The 22,336-nt window shown below is 41.7% G+C and overlaps 1 protein-coding gene across 14 annotated transcripts in view; it reads right to left on the reverse strand.

The window, feature by feature from the left end:
- The window catches only part of LOC117558462 (adhesion G protein-coupled receptor L2-like), a 130,392-nt gene that overhangs the window by 37,165 nt on the left and 70,891 nt on the right, over positions 1-22,336 (reverse strand). For 9 of the 14 annotated variants that reach the window (XM_034234678.1, XM_034234681.1, XM_034234679.1 and 6 more), the window contains 4 exons: positions 9,727-9,940; positions 4,682-4,791; positions 2,215-2,229; positions 317-1,117 (listed from right to left, as the gene is read on the reverse strand). In XM_034234678.1, coding sequence (XP_034090569.1) covers positions 317-1,117; positions 2,215-2,229; positions 4,682-4,791; positions 9,727-9,940 — 1,140 coding nt within the window. The remainder of the gene's footprint in view (positions 1-316; positions 1,118-2,214; positions 2,230-4,681; positions 4,792-9,726; positions 9,941-22,336) is intronic. The other 5 variants (XM_034234680.1, XM_034234686.1, XM_034234682.1 and 2 more) reach the window with 2 other exon arrangements.

Consider the following 22,336-nt stretch of genomic DNA (forward strand, 5'->3'; position numbering starts at 1 on the left):
TTTCGGGTAAAGCCTGAGATTAAAGAATTTGATAAGGTCCAAGCTTCCGCTGGTGAGAGTGCCTCAGCTTGCCTCATGGTAATAAAGAAACGGGTTTCTGAAGAGGCGCAACCCTTCTGGGAGCTATCCCTCATTCCAAGGTGAATTTGTAATTTCTGCAAATGAGCCCTTTCCCCAAGACTAACACAACCCTTTTTTCTTTATCACACCTGAATTGCATCCAAAATTAAAAGGCAGCCATCTGTGATATGACTAGCTGTAACCAAACAATAGACAAAAGAGAATAATTAAACAAAAAAAATGGAGCAGCTCTCACTTTCAGCAGGATCCGGAGGCCCGAAGTCCAGGTCGTAGCGCAAGATGTAAAAGTTATTCCACACATATAGCTGGTTGTCCCTGGGGTTGTAATCCACAGCGGTGATGTACTGGTACTGGTTGGGGAAGAGGATGTCGATGTACTCGCCCTGGCTTATCTTGGTGTTGTAGATGTAATCAATTTGGCTCTTGCTGGCCTCGCTCTCGTTCTCTTCGTAGGTCGAGCGGACCACGTGCAGCACGCCACACACCATGAAGGCGTTGGAGGCCGAGCGCTTGTCGTACGCCGTGTCCCATGTGGCCTCGAAGCGGAGAGTGTACGGGTTCAGCTGGCTCACCACAATGCGCCCATTGTTCTGTTCCGTGGCGTAGATTACCCACAAGCCCCTCTCGTCTACTGCCAGGTCAATGTCCGTCTTGCCACCCCAGCGGTAAGGCGAGGTGTCGTGATAGTTGGCATTGTTAACGATAGCCTCGCCACTTTTGATGCGTGTGCGCAGGTCAAACTTGACAATGTTGCGAGTGCGTTCTTTGTTAAAGAAGATGGCGCCATCGTAGGCCACAAAGCCTGTCCCATCAACACGGTGCGGCAGTTTATAGGTGGTTGTCTGGCGACCGTTTTTGAAGTCTTCCAGAGAGACGTACTCGATGAGCGTGTCAGTGCGGTATGGCGTCCAGGGCATGAAGAAGACTTTATCACCGGCCTGCAGAGGGTCTCTGCACCACGAGCCCGCTTGCTGCTCTGCCTCAAACAGGAAGGTGGCGTCTCCTATGCCCTTCAGAGTCCCGGGACAAATGAAAACTAGTGGCAGAGAAGAGAGTAAAAAAAAATACAGTAAGGAAAAAGTATTTCAGATACATGAAACACATTTGACACGCATCATTCCTGCTGCTGTACAACTCAAGTGCAGGATAAGAAAGATCAGGGGTTGTGAATTTGGAGGAATGTTTTAACAAGTGCTTTTATGCTACTGCTAATGAATAGGGAAAAAAGAAAATAAATGAATGTGTGCGTTAACGTGAACTTGCATCTCAAGCGTCTGCTGCTACATCCTAACAGGGACAAAACAACATAAAATGGGAACAAAAAGGGTAAAAATCCTGCAAATGAAAGACATGGGAAAGGGGAGGAGTAGAGTTCACACTTCCCTTTTTTTAAATACCAGTCTGTCTCTGACGTCAAATGCACATGAACAGCTGGGTATATGGACACACTACACATGCATACTAACATGACTGGGGTCATAAACCAAAATGAAAAGGGAACAGACTTCACATCTTGTGATAAGAGTGAGCAAAAGGTTGTCAATGGTGGTGGCGGCAGCAAAGCAGAGGTCAAATGAAAGTGGAGGTTGGGAAATAGATCGAACAACAGTGGTAAAGGATTTTCACTACTTCTGTGGCAAAAGACAGGAGTAATCACTGATGGGTGAGGGAGGCCATGGCAAGGATACAGTTTAGACCATTTTAAATTAATTAATTTGTTTGTATTCTTTGCCAATCTCACTCAGCCATCATTGTTATTTCACATCACGTGCTATGGGTGCAGCAGAAGTTGGGCCAAGCAGGACTATGCCAAATAAGAATAGATAACACAACTACTCATTCTTCAAGGGTTCACACAGTGCTAGGCAAGAGTCCCTGGAACAAATCAACACCCAACAGTTGGCGTTTTCTTTCACATTGCGCGAAAAGAATCTACTTTCCATGACCGTGGATGTCATATGAAATTCTGTTTGGAAATGCATTTGTGCTCCATGGGTGCAACAAATCCTCCTATGGGTTTAGCATTTGACAGTAGAGGCAATCAGGAGGGGGAGGAGACGTGAGGGGAGCTGTACTCAACACCACAGAACAAGGAGCTAGAGGGGGAAGGGGGGGACCAGACCACTCATTTACCTTTTTGCTCCACTTCTATTTCAGGCATTGGAAAAGAAAGCAAAAAAGAGTGCAAAAGGGAGAGAAAGGTTATCACGAGTCAACTACCAGGTACAAAGAGAAGAATTAGCTGGAGGATATGACCATGAGATGAACTGCAGGGCTGTTTTGGGAAAAAGAGCTAGCGGAAAAAAAGTGTTTGTTAGTGAAACAGCCTCTCATCCTAGGATATAAAAACAGACAAGTTATGGCTGGAGACAAGCTATATGCAATGATTTCCAGCGCATTAAACTTTTCATTCCTACTGTCTTTAACTGCCAACAAAATACTGCATTGGTCGATGTTAAAGCAGAACAAATTCCTCTAAAAATGCTTCTCCTAAGAGGTAATATTTAGATGGATAACATTCTTAGTCAAACATCACAGGAGTTATCATTGGCATGGATTGACTGAGGGTGGAATTTGTTCAAACTTTATAAACATAAATTAAAACTTGATTCCATATTTGCTCGCCCACACGCGTAAAGCATGACACGGCACTAATGTTACAGACCAAACTCTTAAATGAGCCAAGGAGAGAGCACATGAGATAACTGATGAGCAGTCGGCCTAATATGGAGTTTATTTACTGGACTGTTGAAGCTGCTGGTAGAGGAGGAAAGGCTGGAGACAATATAGTGTGAAAGATTAGAAGTAAAAAAAAAGAGAGCACAGAGGTTAGTCAGGGGGGGGGGGGAACGAGACAGGAGGTGAAAGGGAGGTCTGTTTGAAAGAAGAGAAAAAGAGGTGAATATTTCGGGAAATGTTTACAATTCATAAACTTAACTACTAAGTACTTTCACAGGCAGGAGTGACGCCTAAAGCTGCTTTTATAAACTACTCTAAAACACCCTTTTAAAAGGTAGATTAACTCAAATCAGATACCATAGACAGAGTGTATAATAGTGTCGGATTTAAATAACTCTGCAGTACATTTAATTATACCAGGTTCACAGCGAAACACTTAAGCTGATCAATGACCGAGCACAGGAATTTGGTTACATCTGTAGGATTATTGTCACTTATGTCGTTTCACTTTAGTGGTTTCTGGAGTATGTTTCCACAACACATTAAGGAACACAATGTACTAATGTAAGACCTTTAATGTAGCCATTTCTTTGAATAGCCTCCTTTTTCTATTTCAGCTAAAAAGGCAGTGTTATTAAAGCAATTTAAAATGTGAATTCACCAGATTTCTTCAGTTCCGCCTTAAGGTAACTCATCATGCAAATAGTTTTGGTTGTATTTGCCCAGGTTTGGAAATACTTGCCACTCAAATTTTTCATCATCATCCAAATACAAGAGTTGGATGTAATTTAGTTTGAGGAGCTTACAGCACTACTGGGACTATTTCTAATCATGATTTAAGTAGAAAGTTGTTTAATCAAAAGTTTTTTATGGATTAACTGCAAAAGAAAATGTTTCTGAAATAATTTATCTGTTAACATGTTTTGAAATCTAGGTTTTAATAAATGTAAAACTCAAAACCACAAATTTCATTTACTTTTGAGATGGAAGCAGAAATCTCACACAGAGGAATGGGGTTTGTATTCAATCCTAATTCAGTATCCTGAAATATTTCAAATGAAATAAGGTTTAACTTCACCACCTGTCATTAAACTTCTGTACAACTAAAATGTCCATTAATATCTGTTGCCATTTACACTTTAGTACTACCGTTTTAGTGGTATTAATAAGGTTCAAAACCTTCAAAAACTACCTGAAACGACATGTTCGATATGTAGAACTATAATATAATAACAGTCAGATCCTACTCACTTTTACACCTTGTTTTTTATGAGCTGCTTGGCCTAAAAACCAGAGATCCCTTCACAGAACTCAGGGACTTAAATTATTTATTTGATATGTTTAGAAGTTGGTCTTGTTGAATTAAAAAAACCATCTGGTCTATTTGCGATTCTCCATCACAAACAGACTTGAGTTCAAACACTGGCTTGCAGATATCACATTTACCAGACAACAAACAGAAGTTTCAGATAAGCTATAACAAAATTAACAACAATTAACATAAATAACAAAAGGGTCCAATAAGGGAGTCTTTAGCCCTTGAGCTTAACGAATCTGGGTGCTTTGCCAACTGGGAACCAGATTCAAAAAGGAAGCAGCTATCAAAGCCTGAAGACAGAAATGTCAGAACCTGCCAATTTTAAACCGAAACCATCTGCAAGGCTGGATTCCACTGGAGATAATTGAAGAAGATATATTTTGTTTGTAATTTGGGGGAACTGATCCTTTAAATGACAGCAATGCTTCAATACATCAACTTAATTCATCATTGTTAATGCCAGTCGTCCGGTTGAAGTATCATCTGTAAAACAAACATTGTCTTCCAACCATAGAAACTGTAGTTACAGCACATCTGTCTAGTCTACAGACACTTTAAACACACAATAAGAGTTCAGTATGAGATTTGGATGGCGATACTTACTATAGGGAACACACTCATACTGGACCTCTAAGTACTTGTAGGTGCCAGGGCATGGATCAGGAAAGACATCAGAGCCAGTGACAACCACACACTGCGTACGGTTGTTGCACCTAGAAAAAGAAAAGATTGACCAGAGATTTCATCATGACTACCCACAGCAAGAGTACTCCGCAATGACAACATTAATAATGCAGAGCGGGGAAAAAGTTCAATGTTACAGCTACAAAGATATTGATGAAATCCCAGCCAGGACTGTCACATATGCATTCTAGATTAAACCTTGGCAAACTGAGAGAGGAATGAAAGCATTAAAAAGGAGTGTAAATGGATGTGATAATGAATAAAAGAGTGAGATAGCAGCAGCTAAGGCATGTTAGGAAATAGCAATGGCATTTCCTTTAACAGCATCTTCATATCGCTATTGAAAGGGAAGACATTCATTAAACACACGGGACAGGTGGCGATGACATGTGAGTGGACTGGAATGGTGGCCTCTGGTGAAACGGTGCCCCTCCTTTGCATGTGTACAACAAACTCGACTTGAATGTGTCCTTTCTATGAGAGGTTATTTGTCCTCCAGTATGAAATAATGAACCTCCGTAAATCAACACAGTTGTGTGAATTGCAATAGTGTGAGTGTTTGTGTAGGTGTGTGAGTGTTTGTGTGCAGATGTTTCTGAGTGCTTTGAAAGTTCAAGTAAAGACGGAGAGGGGGAAAGAAGAACAGCAGAGGACTGAGTTTGTGTAAATACTGTATAGGGTGAAATTGGCTCCACTTCAATCAAGTTATCTTGAAGCCGAGGGATTGAGAATATTGTCAGCAGTAACAGAGGCAAACAAGAAGAAATTGGCACCAAAGTAGGACATTCAACAATTTGCAAGCCTGAGATAAATATTTCAGAAGGTCAGTAGCAGTCATGCAAGCTGGACATACATTTCAACATTGAGCATGACTTTCAAAGAATCATTAGTAATTCAAGAGGCTTTTTGTTGCTGCAAAATGGGTTTGTGCAGCACAACATGCTCACAGGCCTAGACTCTGCAATGTCAGCTATGCAGGATGTTAAACTCAAGAATAAAAAGGTAAACGTATGTATATTAACTAGAAAAATACTTTGCTTTCAGGCTGCACAGCTATGTATTTTCATTACAAAAGCCTTTGCCTTGAAACTAATGGATTATTAAATATTATATATGAATAAAAAGGCGCAACGGCCATTATGAAGTTAAGAAATAGCATCAGCTCAAACATCACTGACAGCGCCGTGCCGGTTGCACTTAACAGTTTCACTCTCATGGCTTCACTGCAGTGAGAGCTGCTGAGAGGAACAAAGGTCACTGCGTGAAAATGTGAAGTGACTAAAGATAGATACAATGAGTTCATCGATTTAATGTAGGTGTTTAAAAGTCTGACTGACACTAGCTACGAATGGTGCAAACTACATTTACTCAGGTACAGTACATATGTACAACTTTGAGATACTTTAGTTAAGATTAAACGTGAAAAGTATAGTTTTAACTAATTTAATGTAATACATTCTTACATATAATAACTATGAAATGGATATATAATAATATTTGATCCACTTCCACCAGCTACACTATTGAATTGTGGCTTGCATGTTGATGCATCGGTGATAATAAGGCAAAATTCAAATGTGTATAGTAATATAGTGCTTGAAAGGAGCCATTAATAGTTTAAATATGTAATGTTTAATACTTAAAGGGGACCTATCATGCAAAATGCACTTTTGTACGTCTTTTATACATGAATATGTGTCCCCGGTGTTCCAGGGAACTCACCAAGTGTCAGAAAACACAACCCTCTCTATTTTCCTCCATACCCAAAACTAAAAAAAAAGGGGCTGCAACGGATCTGATACAGACTGATCCAGATTTGAACACTGTCCTGACACTATTGGTCAATTCTCCACCTATCAGGGGAATGAGAGGTTGGGCCACGGCCGGCCATTGCTGCTCGAAAGCGCTGGAGACGCTGTAGTACATATGCCAGGCCTGTAAGTGGCGCTGTAGTCTGCCACAAAAGCAGCGAAGAAGACTTCCCTTGCATGCTTGCCCTTCTGTTTATTCTCCGCTGTGGCTCTTTTTCTCCCTCCCCGAGGCAAGCGTTTGCGCCTCCTGCTTTAAAGCAAATGAATAATGACTCTATATAATCATATGTAAGGGATAATGTGCAGCGACGCGGTCATTATGGGGAAAAGAACACCGACAGGCTGATCAGGAGCCCGACACGAAGCGGAGGGATCTAGATCGGCATGAAGGTGTTATTTTCCCCATGTTGTTTTGCCTCCCAACAGAATTTATTGGGATTTTAATTTATTCCCCATAAATACAAATAAAATCATTTATTTAGAAAATGATTTTATTGATTTAAAAAATAGTTGTATTGATTTAAATTGACATGCATCCGCTAAGAAAAATAGTCCCTTGTTAATGTTTGAACTAACGTAGCAACGGCAGGAACTGCTTCGAAAGTGTTTTTGAGGAGCTTTTTGATTACAGATTTTAAAACATCGTTGCTTGCTTTAAAAGTAGCACAATTCATTATGTCAAACCTTGGAAAGTATCTAGATATCCCTGCCCTAATGCCAAAGTAACTGCCAACTCCCCTCTCCTGCAGGGGGGCGTGGTCAGCTGCAGCTCACAGAATCAGCCCCCTACAAAAACAGAGCTGGAAAGAGCAAATAGAGCGAAATGAGGCATGGCTAAAATGCAGGATCTGTTTGGTATATTTATATACTTTATATAGGTATGGCCCTACAATATATGTTTCGAATATAGCATGATAGGTCCACTTTAAGTGATGTTACTTAGGTAACACTTTTAATGCAGGGTTTTAACCTGTAATGGAGTATTTTTTTAAATTGTTCTGCTACTTTCAAAACTTACATTAACATATTTGACCATGCTAATGTTCTTCGGCTAAACAATGTTCTGAAAGCCGTAAAGCTGAGCAAACTGCAAAGAGACGGATCATTCTCTGTGAGTGTGTGACTATCAGAGCCTCTTTTCAGTTTATTTTCATTTATATAAAAAAGTATTGATTTCTCAAGGTTAGTAAATTATCTAATACTTCTTCCACCACAGCACATTTTTTAACATTGTGAGAAACCGCAATGGAGTTTTTTTGTGGTGCAATTTTTAGATCCTCTGGAGAAAAGGGAGGTGTTGTTGCTAAGCATTTAGACACGCTTCCTCAGTTTTAAACTGCCGCTGAAATTGCTGCATGTACTCTCTATTGCACTGAGCTCATGAAGTGTTTGAATCTTCTTTCTTTCAATCTACAAGCTGCTCCTCTGACAAGGGAAAACATGTATTATGTTGGTCTCACTGGGTCAGAGAATATATGGCCATTGGATGAGGTAATGTTAGTCAGCAAAGCAGTTTTATTTAGATGATCTATCATGTATTTTGTTGTTATGTGGGTGTTCTTGAACCTACAATAGTAGAAAACAGGGTGGAGGCAACAATGTCGACATAAGAAAAAACTCGAATTTACCAGACATCTTTGATGCAACTATCACCTGAATATCAAACAGGCCAGAGGTTTCCATCAGTGCATTTTATACATTGTTCATCCAGTCACTGTTTTTCTGTCTCCAACCAAACGTTTTCCAGCTTTAAGAAAACACTTTCATGTAGATGTTGAAGAAAATCAAGCCATTTCAATCCTGTCAAGTCGCTTTTGTTGTGAAAAACGGTTTACTGATGAATACCTTTCTCGTAATTTCAAAGCAACACACTGCCATTCTGTGCAACAGACTTCCCACTGTTTCTATCTTCCCAGTGTTGTTGAATATATTTGTTTATCTGTCTCTGGAGCTATTGCCTTTTGCTAATCTTCCCAAAATGGGCAGAGAGTTGTCTTAATGTTTTGCCGTTTAAACATCCTCCTTCTTTTAGTTTGCTGCAGACTGAAAGAGGACTGATAAGGGTCTCCCAAAGCTTTGTGTCTGCTTTAACATGCCCGGTTATCACATCAACCTTAATCATGGTCAGGAGCCCATTTCCTCTAATCTGAATCATTAGAATCATTCTGGCTTGTGGTGCGGAGTCTTCTCAAAGCCTTCGCTCACACACTGCCTCCAGGGAAACTTCGATGGAGATAAGTTTGGAGTTCAGCAGGCGAGAGTCTAACTAGTCGACAGATGTAGTGCAGAATGTAGCAGGTTGCAGTCAAACCAAGGGGCATGGACACTGTAAGAGAAGAGTGCTGGGACTCAGCTGTAGATTTAAAAAAGACTATTCTGTAGTGCTGCACCTCTGGGAGTATGAGTATTCAGAGGTGAATGAAGGGAAAAAACCCAGAGGAGTAAGATGGTGGGCGAAGCTAGCCTAAGGGGGGGGCACTGTAGGACAGAGCAGTGCCTTAGAAGATGAACAGTGCTGGTTACTATTTATGAATAGTTCATCCAGTGCCCTTTAAAAATACACACACCTCTAGGGGTACGCAGCAGTGGAGTTAAAGTGTTGCTGCGCTGTCGTTTGACGGGAAAACAGCCTCTGTGAGAGGGTAGCCGGGATAAAAGGCATGATGATGGGCACTGCTCACTACCTGAGGCAGAGCCACTTCAATGCAGTACAAGTGTTTGAACAAAGCAAGGCTAGTGTTCCAGATAGGGAATTAAGAGGGTGTTGATGTGACTCGCAGTCTTTCTGAGCTACACTGATGATGACTCAAATAGCAGCAACAACACGCAGCTGGTGTGAAGAGCTCTGCCGCATGGATGTCCATTCTCAACTGTCAGGAATTAATCTGCGCCCCAGTTTTCTGACTTTAAAAATACCACCTACATAATCTAGTCAATGAGGGAATAAAGGAAAAATATTACCAAAAAAATTTGTGAAATGTTTATTTATTGTCCGGTATTTATGTGCGTGCAAAGGAAGGGTGAGAATTTAAGCGTTTATTTTGTGTGCAGAAATGTTAGTTGCAGAAAGAAAGAGAAAGAAAATAAGTTCATATGTTGCCAGCTCCTGGTTTTGTTTGTGAAATAAGATCCCTCCTCTGCCCAGCATTTTACCTTTGTGATATAATCTTGTAGGCATCGGGGAGGTAGCAGTTGACGTTCTCCATCTGGAATGGGTCAGCGTCACAGATCTTGTCGTCGGTTCGGCCGTAGTTGGCCGTCTCGATCATAATGACATCACTCCCCGGGCAGCGGAGATCGATTGCATATCCTTCACATGAGAGCTCCCTCCTGACCAGCCCGAAAGGCAAGGCAGCACGGCTGAACCCTGACAGAGACACAAAGACAGAGAGGAAACTTTAGGCAAATAATACAAACTAATGAGTTGAAAGGATCACTGCTTCAATACAATAAGACCACACATCATGCAGTTAAATCCCCTGGCACAAAATAAATAGGCAACAGCAGTCCAATGTTTACCACAGTTTTAAACAGACGGGCCATTACACGCGATACAGGAATGGAGAAAGACGAAACAATTCATCTCTCCATCTCTCTGTGGTCTTAGATGTTGGCTAAGACATCAGATCTGTGTCACTGGAGACCAATGGTAACCTCATAAATTCTTGTGCAAACACAAAGGCTACAGAGCATCAGGAAGGCCTCCACCTAGAGAACATCCACCACGGAGCCAAACCTAGCTGGACGGGGAATAGTTTGTTTTACAGTCCTACAAGCCCGCTGATTTGTTTCTTTTTTGTTTTACTGGCTCTCTCAAGAAAATATAGAGAAAAAAAGGCAGAATCCCGGCCGAATGGAGTGTAATACAATCCATTTTACAGTGGGGTCGAAGAGTCTGGAGTCCACACAGTAGGAAAAATCTATACGTGGAACACAACACAGCAGATGGCAGCGCAGCCAAATAGCTATACTTTGGGGGGAAATTAACAATTCAACTCAAATATGTCCCCTTTTCAGAAAATAACAATGAAATAGGTTACTCCTCTATATCTCTCTAGTACTAAAATGTCATGTCACAGATATGCAGATGTCCAAAGGAAGAGAAAAGCAAGGAAAAAGCTGAAGAAAGAAAGAAATCCATTATCTGAGGTTAAAATGATCCAGAGTAAAATGAATGTAAGTGTCTGCAATTCTGACAAAACAATTAGGTAAAATCTAAGTAGAACATGCAAATGTGTTCCATTTAAGAAACACAGGCAGAGCGCTACATGAACTGTCAATAATCGCTGTTGTTTGCAGCAATAGTGGGTCCCCGAGGGGGCAGCTACCATTTGTATTTTCTTCACTGCTCTCTCCTAATTAGCCTTCCTTTCAGCCTGTTGCCTTTTCCATTCGCTCCCGAGCATTGTCATGTAGCAACACTTACCACCTCGGGTTCACTTTGCCCCCTCACTCTAATTATCCTCATGCTTCTGACAGTCAGGGCTTGACGCAATTAGCATTGTTTGAACTGCTTAGAGTTGAAGTGGTTTTGGCTTGAAATTCCTACCCTGAAACCCCCGACCCACATTTCTGCTAGTCATTTCAGCCTGCTGTCCATGGCTCACTTATAATGATATTCTCTGTCCGCCTGCAGATTTCACACTAGCAAATAGACATCTGTGAAACATTGTTCAGAATATAATGTTGGAGTCATCCCATATTAGGGAAAAACTTCTGCACGCACTAGCAGTGGTAGCCCTATAACAAAATATGAAACTAATGGTATAAATTGTCTGGCATTCAGCCACTAGACATTTCATTATAGTGCCATGATCTGTCTAATGGCCAGTAGATTCTGCTTAGCTGGACTGTTTATCACCTCATTAGGAGACGTCAGTGTAGCCGAACCATAAATGGAGGGCTGTGGGGTCACTCCATCTATTCCAATAACCACTACAATTACCCAAACCTTTCAGAAAACCTGTCCAGAATGGTGAATGATAAAACACAGAGTGAAATCTCCGGCTTTACTGTGAAAACTAATGATCACCCCGCCTGCTATTCCTCATGGAAGGAGTGACGGGTTTATCACGGCAGCTACAGACAGCACACAGAAAGAATGCATTTCATGGGGTTTTAAAATTCTGAGCGGAGCGAGAGAGACCGTCTTTCGGCTAAAACAGCCCTCACACATGTACAAGCCATCTGCCTTCGTAACCACCTTTTTCTGGCTGTCCATTGGCAACTCTGCCCATCTATCAGACCACTAAGGCATGATAGCATGCTGCTGTCAACAGAGGCCAAGCGATTGATTGGGCTTGCGCCCTGCCAGCCGCCTCCTCCCTTGCCTGTATAGATCTCTCTGGTCATAGGCTAACACTGCATCAATTAGGGGGAGTATCTAGACTGTACTGGCGGCCTAAAGAACAAATAGCTTCTTCTCTAAACTGTGGATGGTCTCTGCCTCATTAATGACTGTCTTTTCAGCTTGTAATTGGGCAAGTAATGATAAATCTGACTAAATACTTTAAATATATATAAAAGAAAATGTTTCGCTCTGTAGGACGAGAGCCGAATTCGAGGGAATATTCTTTTAGTGGACTTAACTGTATGTTGCTTAAGATCATAGGCTTTAAGCACAGCTGAAGTGAAGCCTTGGTAAAACAAAGGTTTCTGGATGTAGGTATTTTTTGTCTTGATTTTCATTGTTTAGTCAAGTTTTGTGAGATTTTGGAAAGGGGAGGAAGATTGTTTGTGTGCACAAATGTCAATGTCTTAGGGAGGTTTGAAAAGCTTTTCATCTTGCGTTCTGTGCTTTGTTTGACTGCTAAACTTTGCAGCAGTTGAAGACTGCGACAGAAGGGCAGCAGCTGCAGGGAAAACGGTGGCAAGGAAACTGCAGGAAAAAAATCCATGACATGGTCCCGGGTTGTGTGTAAAAAAGAAGAAGAAAGAGTACAGCCTGCTCTCTCCGTGTCTGTACCTTAGATTAACAGTAAAATTACACAATCGGTGAGGGAATTGAAAAATGCTTTATATGACCACTTAGCCAAATTGCCATGGTAACCACTTGAACTTAGCCATAATTGGCTGTGATCCCTACCCCTGGCCTTGTTGACACGAAGCCTTATCATGCATTCTGGTCGGTGAGTGAGTGCGAGGAAAGTAGCTTTTGAGATTCCTCCCCCTGACCTGCCTGCTAAGACGTCTATTGAGCTCAGGAGAGCAAAGCAGCGGCCCAGGACTGCTTCTCAATATGTTGGATTCTGGGAGTTTCTGTTCTTCTCCAGTTGAGTCACTAGCGACAATCCCCTCCCTCATAATACATATTTTGTTTTCTATCAACACCCTTGAAATTGGAAGTGGTACTGTGGCTCATATGGATGCATCTGAAACCATCCACAGAGATACACTTGGTGGCTTTAAAACCCTGGAGATGAAGCGAAAAGATAATTGAGGTTTTGGTGTCGATATTGCCATTTGGCAAGTGCAAGCAGCAGACCATAACACACATGTTGAGAAGAGCTTCTTTGCTGCTCTGTGTATTAGCTGTCGCGACTAACCTTTAACCCTGAAAACTCCACCGCGTCGGGATATCAGACAGTGGGAGAAAGAGCTAAAGGAATGTTTGATCAGTCCAAAAGAAAAACTAGGCCACTTTTGGAGGGCAGACGGAGTGGCGAGGGCTTGCACAGACAGAGAGCAAAGGCGTTGTTTGACGCTTGTCATCCTCCATTAAGGCTCCTTTGATTGCCCTTTGTGGCCCTGGAAACGGCAAACAGCTGCATGCAAATGGCCCTGTTTCCCCAAGGCTGGCCCCCATTGTTCTGAGCTTGGGTTTGACAGGGACGCTTTCTCTGCAGCATAAAGGAGAGACTAGCCTTTAGTCAAATAAGAGTGCCCCCACCGTGGTCCCAGCAGGAGTACTTCAAGACTGTTTGTCTTTTTATGTTGTTTTATTCCCGATATTACTGGTAACCAACATCTTGGAAGAAAGCGCAGATCTTAGAGTCAAGCTTTTCCTCCATCAGCAGGGGATGCCTCTGTAATCCAATATCCGGAGGGACAAAATGATCTTACAACATGTTTTGCTCTGTTGGAGATTTTGAATGGGAATTAATAAAGTAGGAAAAAAAGAAAAACACATTTTAATTCTTAGAAATAAGTTTTACGGAACAAAGGGTCATCTATGTTTGCCTTTTAGATCACTGGCCAAGGAATAAAATTAGCTTTAAAAATGTTTATTCAAGAGGCCATTGCGTTAAACCTTTTATATACTAAGCAAAACAAAACTACACTTCACCGTCCATGCACATGCCTTTAAACCGACAAACATATTACTTGGCTTACACTCTACAAAGAACAAAGACAACCCTCAACATTTCCATTCCCTCATTCCTACATGTTTAAGGCATTCACTGTTGCTGCCAAAAATGTGCGACACATATTCACAAATGCAGTACATGACCGCCCGTCAGAAGTGAGAGACACAGAGGACCGAGGTGGGAGATGAGAAAGGAGATTTGGGATTCACAAAATAACACCTGCTTTTCATATACAGACAACACCCGGAGATCTCCTCATTCTGCCACAACGGCTCATATTTCATTTCAACTGCCAAAATGCGGTGCAACACTGGAAATGTAGTTGGACATATGGCACCATTTCCCATGACACTGTAGTCCTCCTCTAGTCTACCTTGCTGGGAATTGTTTCTAAAGACGATGTCAGACAAGACCACAAACCCCGGGGCTACTCCTGCCTTTCCCAGACAACTGCTATCAGACACTCTTGATTCCGATATAAGTATTCTAAAATAGAAACTGGCAATATAGGAGTCATATAGATGGAGTCCATTTGTGGTGAGATGAAGCGCACCGAGTCATATCTCTTTTCTCCTTCTGGTGATACATGAATTCACTGTAGCCACTTCACTTTCCAAAGCTTCCATTTGTATTCATTCCCATGGCCTTTTTTCTAATTCATGTTCTGAATGTTTTTTGTGAAAAAAATGATGGAGGACTAAATCACAAGCTCAATTTTGACGCATATCTCGATGCAGGGTTTTAAGATTGAGGATTTATTATATAGCTGAGGATAAGTGTGATAGACCCTGCGGTTGCCTCTTAACTCCTCAGGTGGGACTATTTAGAGAAAGCTTTACCCTATCACATCAGCTGCAGGTGTGTAATGTTATGCTTTTTTAAGGTTAGCAGCATTAATTTAAAGGCAAAACCAATTTTTCCGCTTAGGTCTTATTCTCATAAGTGTGACCATTAGGACTAATGGGTCACGCTAACCTCTCACCTTCCTTGTAAAGACTCAAAAAACGCATACAAGTTGTAAACTAATATTAGAGTAGCTGTACAATTCTCCTGAAGCTTTCGATTAAAATTTGATTTACATGCTTTAAATATATACTTTATTTTCTGTTACCAGAGTCACAGTCCCTGAATCTCTGGAACAGAGGTGGCGGGTATAAATGAAAATGCGCCTCGAAAATAGATTCGTCAAAATATCCAATTATGAGAGTAAGACCAAGGTTGAAAAATACACCCTTGCAAACCGCTTTATAAAGTATCTAACAACCTGTCGATGTTCATGAAATATTTGAAATGCACAGAATGTTTTATTTTGATGTCTGGAATTACGACAACTCACAGAAAATGTTGAGTTTTTGCCAAAACTGATTCACAGTCGACACGGCGGATTACTTTGGTTCAACAGAACAGCCGGCTCAGCTGCAGAGAAGACTCCAGATGAAGAATTTCTCCCGAGGGAGTGACAACTAACGAAAAAAGTGGAGGGCTATAATGACTGTGTCTTAATTTGGCGGGCCGCCCAGGTATATTAACGGCCGCCCAAGTATATTTCGCGACCCATTTAGGTTTATTTTATTTTATTTTTAGGGCCGGGACTCGATTAAAAAAATTAATCTAATTAATTAGAGGCTTTGTAATTAATTAATCGAAATTAATCGCATTTTTAATCACATATAAATATTTGACCTGAGAACAGTGAGAAGCAATTTTTTTCACATGGATTTTAGTATACCATTAAGCGCATTCACACCGCAGTACTTTTCCCACAAAGGTTCATGAGAACTCTTTGAACCTGGGGGAGGATTAGGCAAATGAAGCCACTGACGTCACTTCTTCTTCTTCTGCTTTGGGTTTACTGGCAGGCCGCAAACCACTTCACGGCGTATACTGCCGCCCAAAGTCCTCGGAGTTGGGGACTGGCTTCAGTAGAAGCTGCTGGGACTCCCAGCAGCTTCTACTGAAGCCTTCTGAGTAAATCGCCAGAACGCCGACACCTCCTCATCTCCACCGCTCCCATGTTTTATTTTGTGTTGCCATAAGTTAGTCTCTCTGCGTTTCTGCGCTGGGCTAATGCTAATAATGCTAATGCGAGGATAATAAAATGGCGGCTTCACAAAACTTTTTGGGAGTTTTACGGGGCGTGGTTTGCAATCCGCCCAGCCAATCAGAAATATAGCTCTTTTCTCACAAGAGAGCCGTACGAAAGTCCCTGCTCTCTAGCAGCTCTCTGCTCTCTAGCAGGGACTTTCGTGGGGGTAAAAAGGTTCTCATGAACTAATTTTAGTACCAGCTCTTTTTGGTGTGAACGCGATAAAAGAGGCTAACGTCCACGCTAGCTTCCACGCTGGCTGCTATATGTTTTGCATTGAGGTGATACTTGAGGCTTGATGTGCTGCGGTGATATGCGAATTCCTTTTTGCATAATTTGCACACAACCGTGCTCTTATCGACGCTTCCATCCGTCCGTTTTTTAAAACAACATTTCCCACTGTTGTTCACTGTGGTTTGTTGTTGTCTGAAGTCATGAACGTTAGTTGGTGCTCCAGTATAATCGGTACGCCTGAAACTCATCCAGTGAGAAACGTTCCGCGGTGCAAAAATGTAACGCGTTAATTTTTGTGTAATTAATTAATCTTAATTAACGCGTTAAAGTCCCGGCCCTATTTATTTTTTATTAAAAAAATTATTTTATTTTTTTAATAATTATTATTATTTATTTTTTTATTCGTCCGTGACCACGACGACATCTGCGATCGATTAACTTGTGGAAAATGATCCCTCGCTCCCTTGCTCTGATCTCGCCTCCTTCTGGCCTGTTAAGTGGCCTGCCTCACACAGGGTGACTGGCTGTCCACATGATGTGGCCTGCCGACATGATCAAATCAAAGCCCTTGATTGGTCTCTGTGTGTCATTCAAGCTTGGGATAACCTCAGCTCAGGTGAGGTAAAGGACTCTCTGAGTGTTTAGATAGTTAACTTGGTCTAAGTTCTCAGTGGGTCTCAAACGGTGTGGTCACCATTTATGTAAACACATATTTCCATTTGAGAGGGTAGTGATTGGTCTAATGCAGGGGTCGGAAACCCGTGGCCCACGGGCCGCATGCGGCCCTTTAAGCCCTCTGCTCTGGCTCCCTTGAGCTTAGACAAAAATAAGAAGGAAATAAAATAAAAGTATTTGTATGACTATTTATATTTTGTTGCACGGTTGAAAATGTTTCGTATCTTGTATTTTGAGGTGATACTGTGACACATACATAAAAAACAAAACGGTTTTAATTAGGTCAACTAAAATATGCGTCACATCCTGCTACGGTCCCGCGCGAGCGCCTTTTCTTGGAGGCGAATAACCTGACCCCCGGCTCGATGAGCGAACTATGGATAAATCAAAGAAAAGTACCGGAGGAACACAGGATTTAATTCTGCGTGGACAGAGTTATCTGCTTTCACAGCAAACGATGCTGGTTTACCGGTATGTTTGATATGTAGAGAGAAATTGTCAACGGTGCTGCAGCCTTTACGTATCGAGGAACAACAAGGGAGAGGAAGACAGCTGACGATCTTCAGTCATAATTCAATCGGGTATGTAATTTATTTCAGAAAACACTTTTTGTTATATTCCATGGAACGTCCCAATAGCAATGAATATATGAAATGCTTTGACAATAAATACAAAAATTAATCTGTGGAAGCCGTAGCGCTGTAAAAAGCATGACCAATCATTTGAGCCGGCCCGGCTAAAGTAACTGGATGGCCTACCTGCCTGTCAGCCTTCCATCTGTGCACAAACTTATCTCGTGCCCTCATTGGTCATGTGCGCGTTCGTGTGTGTTGGAGGAGGGACTCTAAGAAAGTCTGAAGGAAGAGGCATATTTTTTCCGGTTGTGTACTTTCAAATTCTAGCGCACTCGAGCTGGTTTCTCCATTCTTACCTACCCTACCTTTAACTCTTTTTAGGGTGCAGCTATATGTTTTATTTATTTCAAAGTGGGCCCATTTTAATAATATTTTTTTTCCTTCAAATATGCAGAGGACTCTCCAAGTGCTGTGTTTAATTTATTTTAAAGTAGGCCTGTGTATTATTTTTAATTCTCCTTATTACATTATTACATGTCATTTGTTAGACGCTTTTATCCAAAGCGACTTACATACAATCAGTACTGTGGACAAACCCCACAGGAGCAATTTGGGGTGAAGTGTCTTGCCCAGGGACACAATGACGCAGTGGGACTCGAACTTGCTACCCTGTGATTCGAAGTCCAGCACACTACCCACTGAGCCACAGCCTCCCAAGAGTTCTTTGTTTCTTATTAGAGGTTAACAGTTTTATATCATGTAATAAATGCAAAAAAACTGTAGTTTTTGTCTGATATAACAATAAAAAACTATGAAATATGTTTTGCGGCTCCAGACAAAAAAATGTTTTGGAAAAAGGAGCAAAATGGCTCTTTTGGTCAAAAAGGTTGCAGACCCCTGGTCTAATGGATAGTGAGCTGGGCTGAAGATTGGAAGGCTGTGAGTTCAAATCCCGCCAGGAACACCACCACTAGTGTGCCCTTGAGTAAGGCACTTAGCCCTTAGTTACTCCAGGGAGAATGTCCCTGTAATCGGTCATTATAAGTCGCTTTGGATAAAAGCGTCAGCTAAATGAAATGTAATGTGATTAGTAAAATATGCATGAATAAATAAATAAAAAGTTAACTAGGTGAAAAAAGGTAAGATACACTTTTAAAACTTGTTGAGAGAAAACTAGTCTTTGCTGCTGCCTCAAAGAGGAGGGGGGGAGAGGAGGGAGACAGGAGAGGCTGGTTCAGGAGCACAGACACACTCACAACTATAAATGAACCAAAAATAAATTAATAAACAAGTTTCAGTGTTTTTTTCATATTGGGAATGGTATGTTATTGGTTATGGCCATGATTTTATGATTATTGAAATGTATACAGTTCTGTTTAATATAGGTGTTTCCATAGATCTAGTCTCTTTATTTTCCCCTCAAAATGCACCAGATTGATGCATTTAACTCCAAAATTAAAAATTAAATCTTACCGGGGGGGCATGCCCCTGGACCCCCCTAGAGGATTTGAGGTCGACCCCCACTACAAATCACATGGATAGGTTCCTAAATACATTAATAAATACATTTATCTTTTTAAATAGTAACCATTTCCAGTAGATTTAAACTATAGGGCTATCATTATAGGCCCTGCCTGTACCTGTTCGCTCTGCCATCGCGTGAAGGGTCTGCTAACAAGCGACCAACAGAAAGGTTCATGTTAATGTTGTTGCATGTCACGTCACCTCAACCCCCCGCTACCACCACCCCCCCCAAGTATATTTCAGATCTGTGGGAAACACTGATCACTAATATAATCCTCTAAATGTAATAAGGTTCAGTGCTTAATATAAGTAACACCGACAAGTGACAAAAATAATTCAGTTGCAGAGACGCTACAAGATGTAATGTCGTCTTTTGTCTGGGTCCATGGACACATCACTCGGATAAAAGCAAAGTATAATTCGACACATTGTATAGTCTACTGAGAAAACAACCCTTTTATAAAGATACAAATAACTGTCACAGAGGCTAAACATAAAAAAACAATGTTCGTCTTAGAAGATAAAAAACCTATATGCTCCTGGGGGGGGATCCACTCTGACAGAATTAGTTCATTGCATGTTCAATATCTATCATATCGGTTTTTTGCAGGGAAGTTGATGAAACACTCAGAAAGAGGTGAGTTAAAGAAACCCAGCTAAGTGCATCAGGGGTATAGTTTCACAGGTTTGATCTACCCTGAGTGATGCTTAACTCCCCTCAAAGCCCATAGGTTACCCTTGCACTTAAACCCCTGCTGGATTTTCCGCTCAAGAAAATGTCTCAGAATAAGTCAGGTGCCTCCCTCAGGGAGCGGATGGAGAGGGGAAAGAGGAGGAGGAGGAGGATGTGGGTTTGTCTCCATCACATGCTCATGTCTCTGTTCTTGTTTGCTGGGGCAGCGTCTCCCCACATCACCATCCTAATCAACCGTCCTCCACCCAGCTCTGCCCGTACAGAGCCGAGGCGGCTTACTGAGTACGTCACATAGACATGGTGTCAGGAGAATCTGCAACTGGAACACGGATTAAATGAATAATGAGCCACAGACTACAGGGATGACAAGGAACAGCGATCAGGGCCTCTCAGTGATAATGAACAGACAATTCTGATAAGAGAAACCGTATTTATCTTCATGCAGAGCCTGAAGTAGCTTTTAATGCAGTGGTGCTATCACTTTCTCTGGGCGCAAATCCATTTTGGTGCTTTAGTGTCTCCAAATAAACCCACTTCAGCCAAAGTGTGTAGCTGAAGTGGTGTTTATGTAGATTAAGTTGCGCAGTGCAATTTAAGAACAGCCCAACACAAGACTGTTTTGTGATTTTATCTTTTTCCCATTGAAATGCAAAATAAAATACAACTTATTGCACTTAAGACCGAGTCTGTGCTGCCTTAGATTAATGGATGATTCTTATCAGAAAAGTCTCCAGGACACATCCTGAGCTCCTGCTCGCGATGCTTATCTTGCTGTAGCCGCTTTTCCAGGCTGCATACGCTGCAACAAGACTGGACTTCTGGTCGCAGAAATGTAAAATAAATGTTGCGCTCTAGTTTCAGGATAATAGAGTCGATACATACACACTAGGGTGACTCTCACGGTCTCAGCTGCAATCTGCAAGGCGAGGGTCACGCAGCAGTGGTAGCCGAGCTAGCATTACCAAGAGCAGGCTGTGGGTTTGATGATTTAGTGTTATGCTTTTTTATTGAATAAACGCCTTTGGCCGTCTCCATAAGGCATGTAAGCCTGGCTTTGCAGGTCAAAGAGGCCCGTCAAGAGTCCCCCATGCACACAAAGACTTTTCTAGCAAACCGTGTATGCACACACACATGTGAATGTACATATGGTGCAACAGGGGAAGCCTTTGTGGGATTTTACACAGCTCTGTTTGGAGGCTCTCTGAGATTTACCAGGAAAGTCAGTGAAAAAAAAACATCCAGGCACATTCCTTGGCAATAACCCGCTGCTATCTCTGGAACACTGACCACTTTGATTGGCTTGAGCGTGATGACCTTGCCCCATTCCCTTCCACCAGCATTCCGGTCAATGCGAGCAGAAAACAGGAGCACTGATAAGAGACGCACAGATGGGGAGATCTTGATGACAGACAGTTTCCTGCCTGGTCTTCGATGAGGCCATTGTAGCCGACGCACTCACTGGGGATATACGCTACAAGAGGGGGTCAATACCGATAGTGCAAGGCATACAACAACTTTCTTTGTGCTTTGCCGATTCCCTGGCTTTTTTCTTGCTGCCTACTTACTCAATTTCCTGCACGGCGGGATAGGGCTTCCTTATCTTGGACTGTTCATACCTGCACATCGGCTGGTGGCCTTTTGTTTGCAGGTGACCCACCCTTAGGTGACATTTAATTCCTGGACAAAAAGTGTGTGGTCATGCTCTATGGCACAGCCTCTAGCCTGAGGAGATTACTAATACAGTGAAAGCAACAGAGCTGCATTCATGGCCTGTAGCGAGAGCTAGTCGACAGACACAGCGAGAGAGAGACTTAACACACATTATTACACTGGTGTGAATCATACATGACCATAAGCCATGAAAACCGAGTGAAATAAAGGGAAAACCACTGGTGAACCAAAGTGGAAACAGTTTCATCTTATATTCATACACTTGTCCCTCTCCTTCTGTGTTTAAAGAACAGTAACATCAGAGAATCTAATCAGAGCCCTAAAATCACACGAGTCACAGAAGGCACACAGAAGCACATTTACGGAATCCCTCATAATTTATTTTATTGATCGCCATCCTTTCCCTACTGTCGACACTAGTTTTACCACCAGTCGTTACTGTGTAAATCATTACCAGTAAAAACTCAAATGTAAGACCTGAGCTTTTATGACATTTCTGATACAGAGGAAGGAGGACAGGAAGAGTAGGGCATCATTTTTTTCTAAATGTTCACACAGAGTAAATATAACTAAGGACATTTCTCATTTTCTTTTTGTAATAGCAAGGTTTTTTGTTCTAATGGCTTTTACACTCATAATGTGTCTCAAAACTCAAGGTGTCTTTAACAAATTAATGCTTAAAATGCACTACAATTTCAGAATAAAACTGCTGGAGTGGCTGTTCTGAAAAACTAAATTTGCAGCCGCAGGTATTTCGTGAAAGTAAAAATCTGCTTTGATTGCCTAAGCACAGTGTCCCTTCTGTGTTAAATGTTATATGACTCCTTTTGTGTTTAAATGTTTGTTAAGCTCTTGTGCTTTTCCTTTTTTCAAATGAAATTAGTTCTGACATGCCTCCAAGCTATTTAAAAGTATGGGGTAAACCTGGAACCACACTGAAATCTAACAGGTTGTTGTTGCCTCCGTAAATACTTTTGTCTTTGTTCCAAACCTGAAT

The sequence above is a fragment of the Gymnodraco acuticeps genome, unplaced genomic scaffold (genome assembly GCF_902827175.1).
Source record: "Gymnodraco acuticeps unplaced genomic scaffold, fGymAcu1.1, whole genome shotgun sequence".
Classification (NCBI taxonomy): domain Eukaryota; kingdom Metazoa; phylum Chordata; class Actinopteri; order Perciformes; family Bathydraconidae; genus Gymnodraco; species Gymnodraco acuticeps.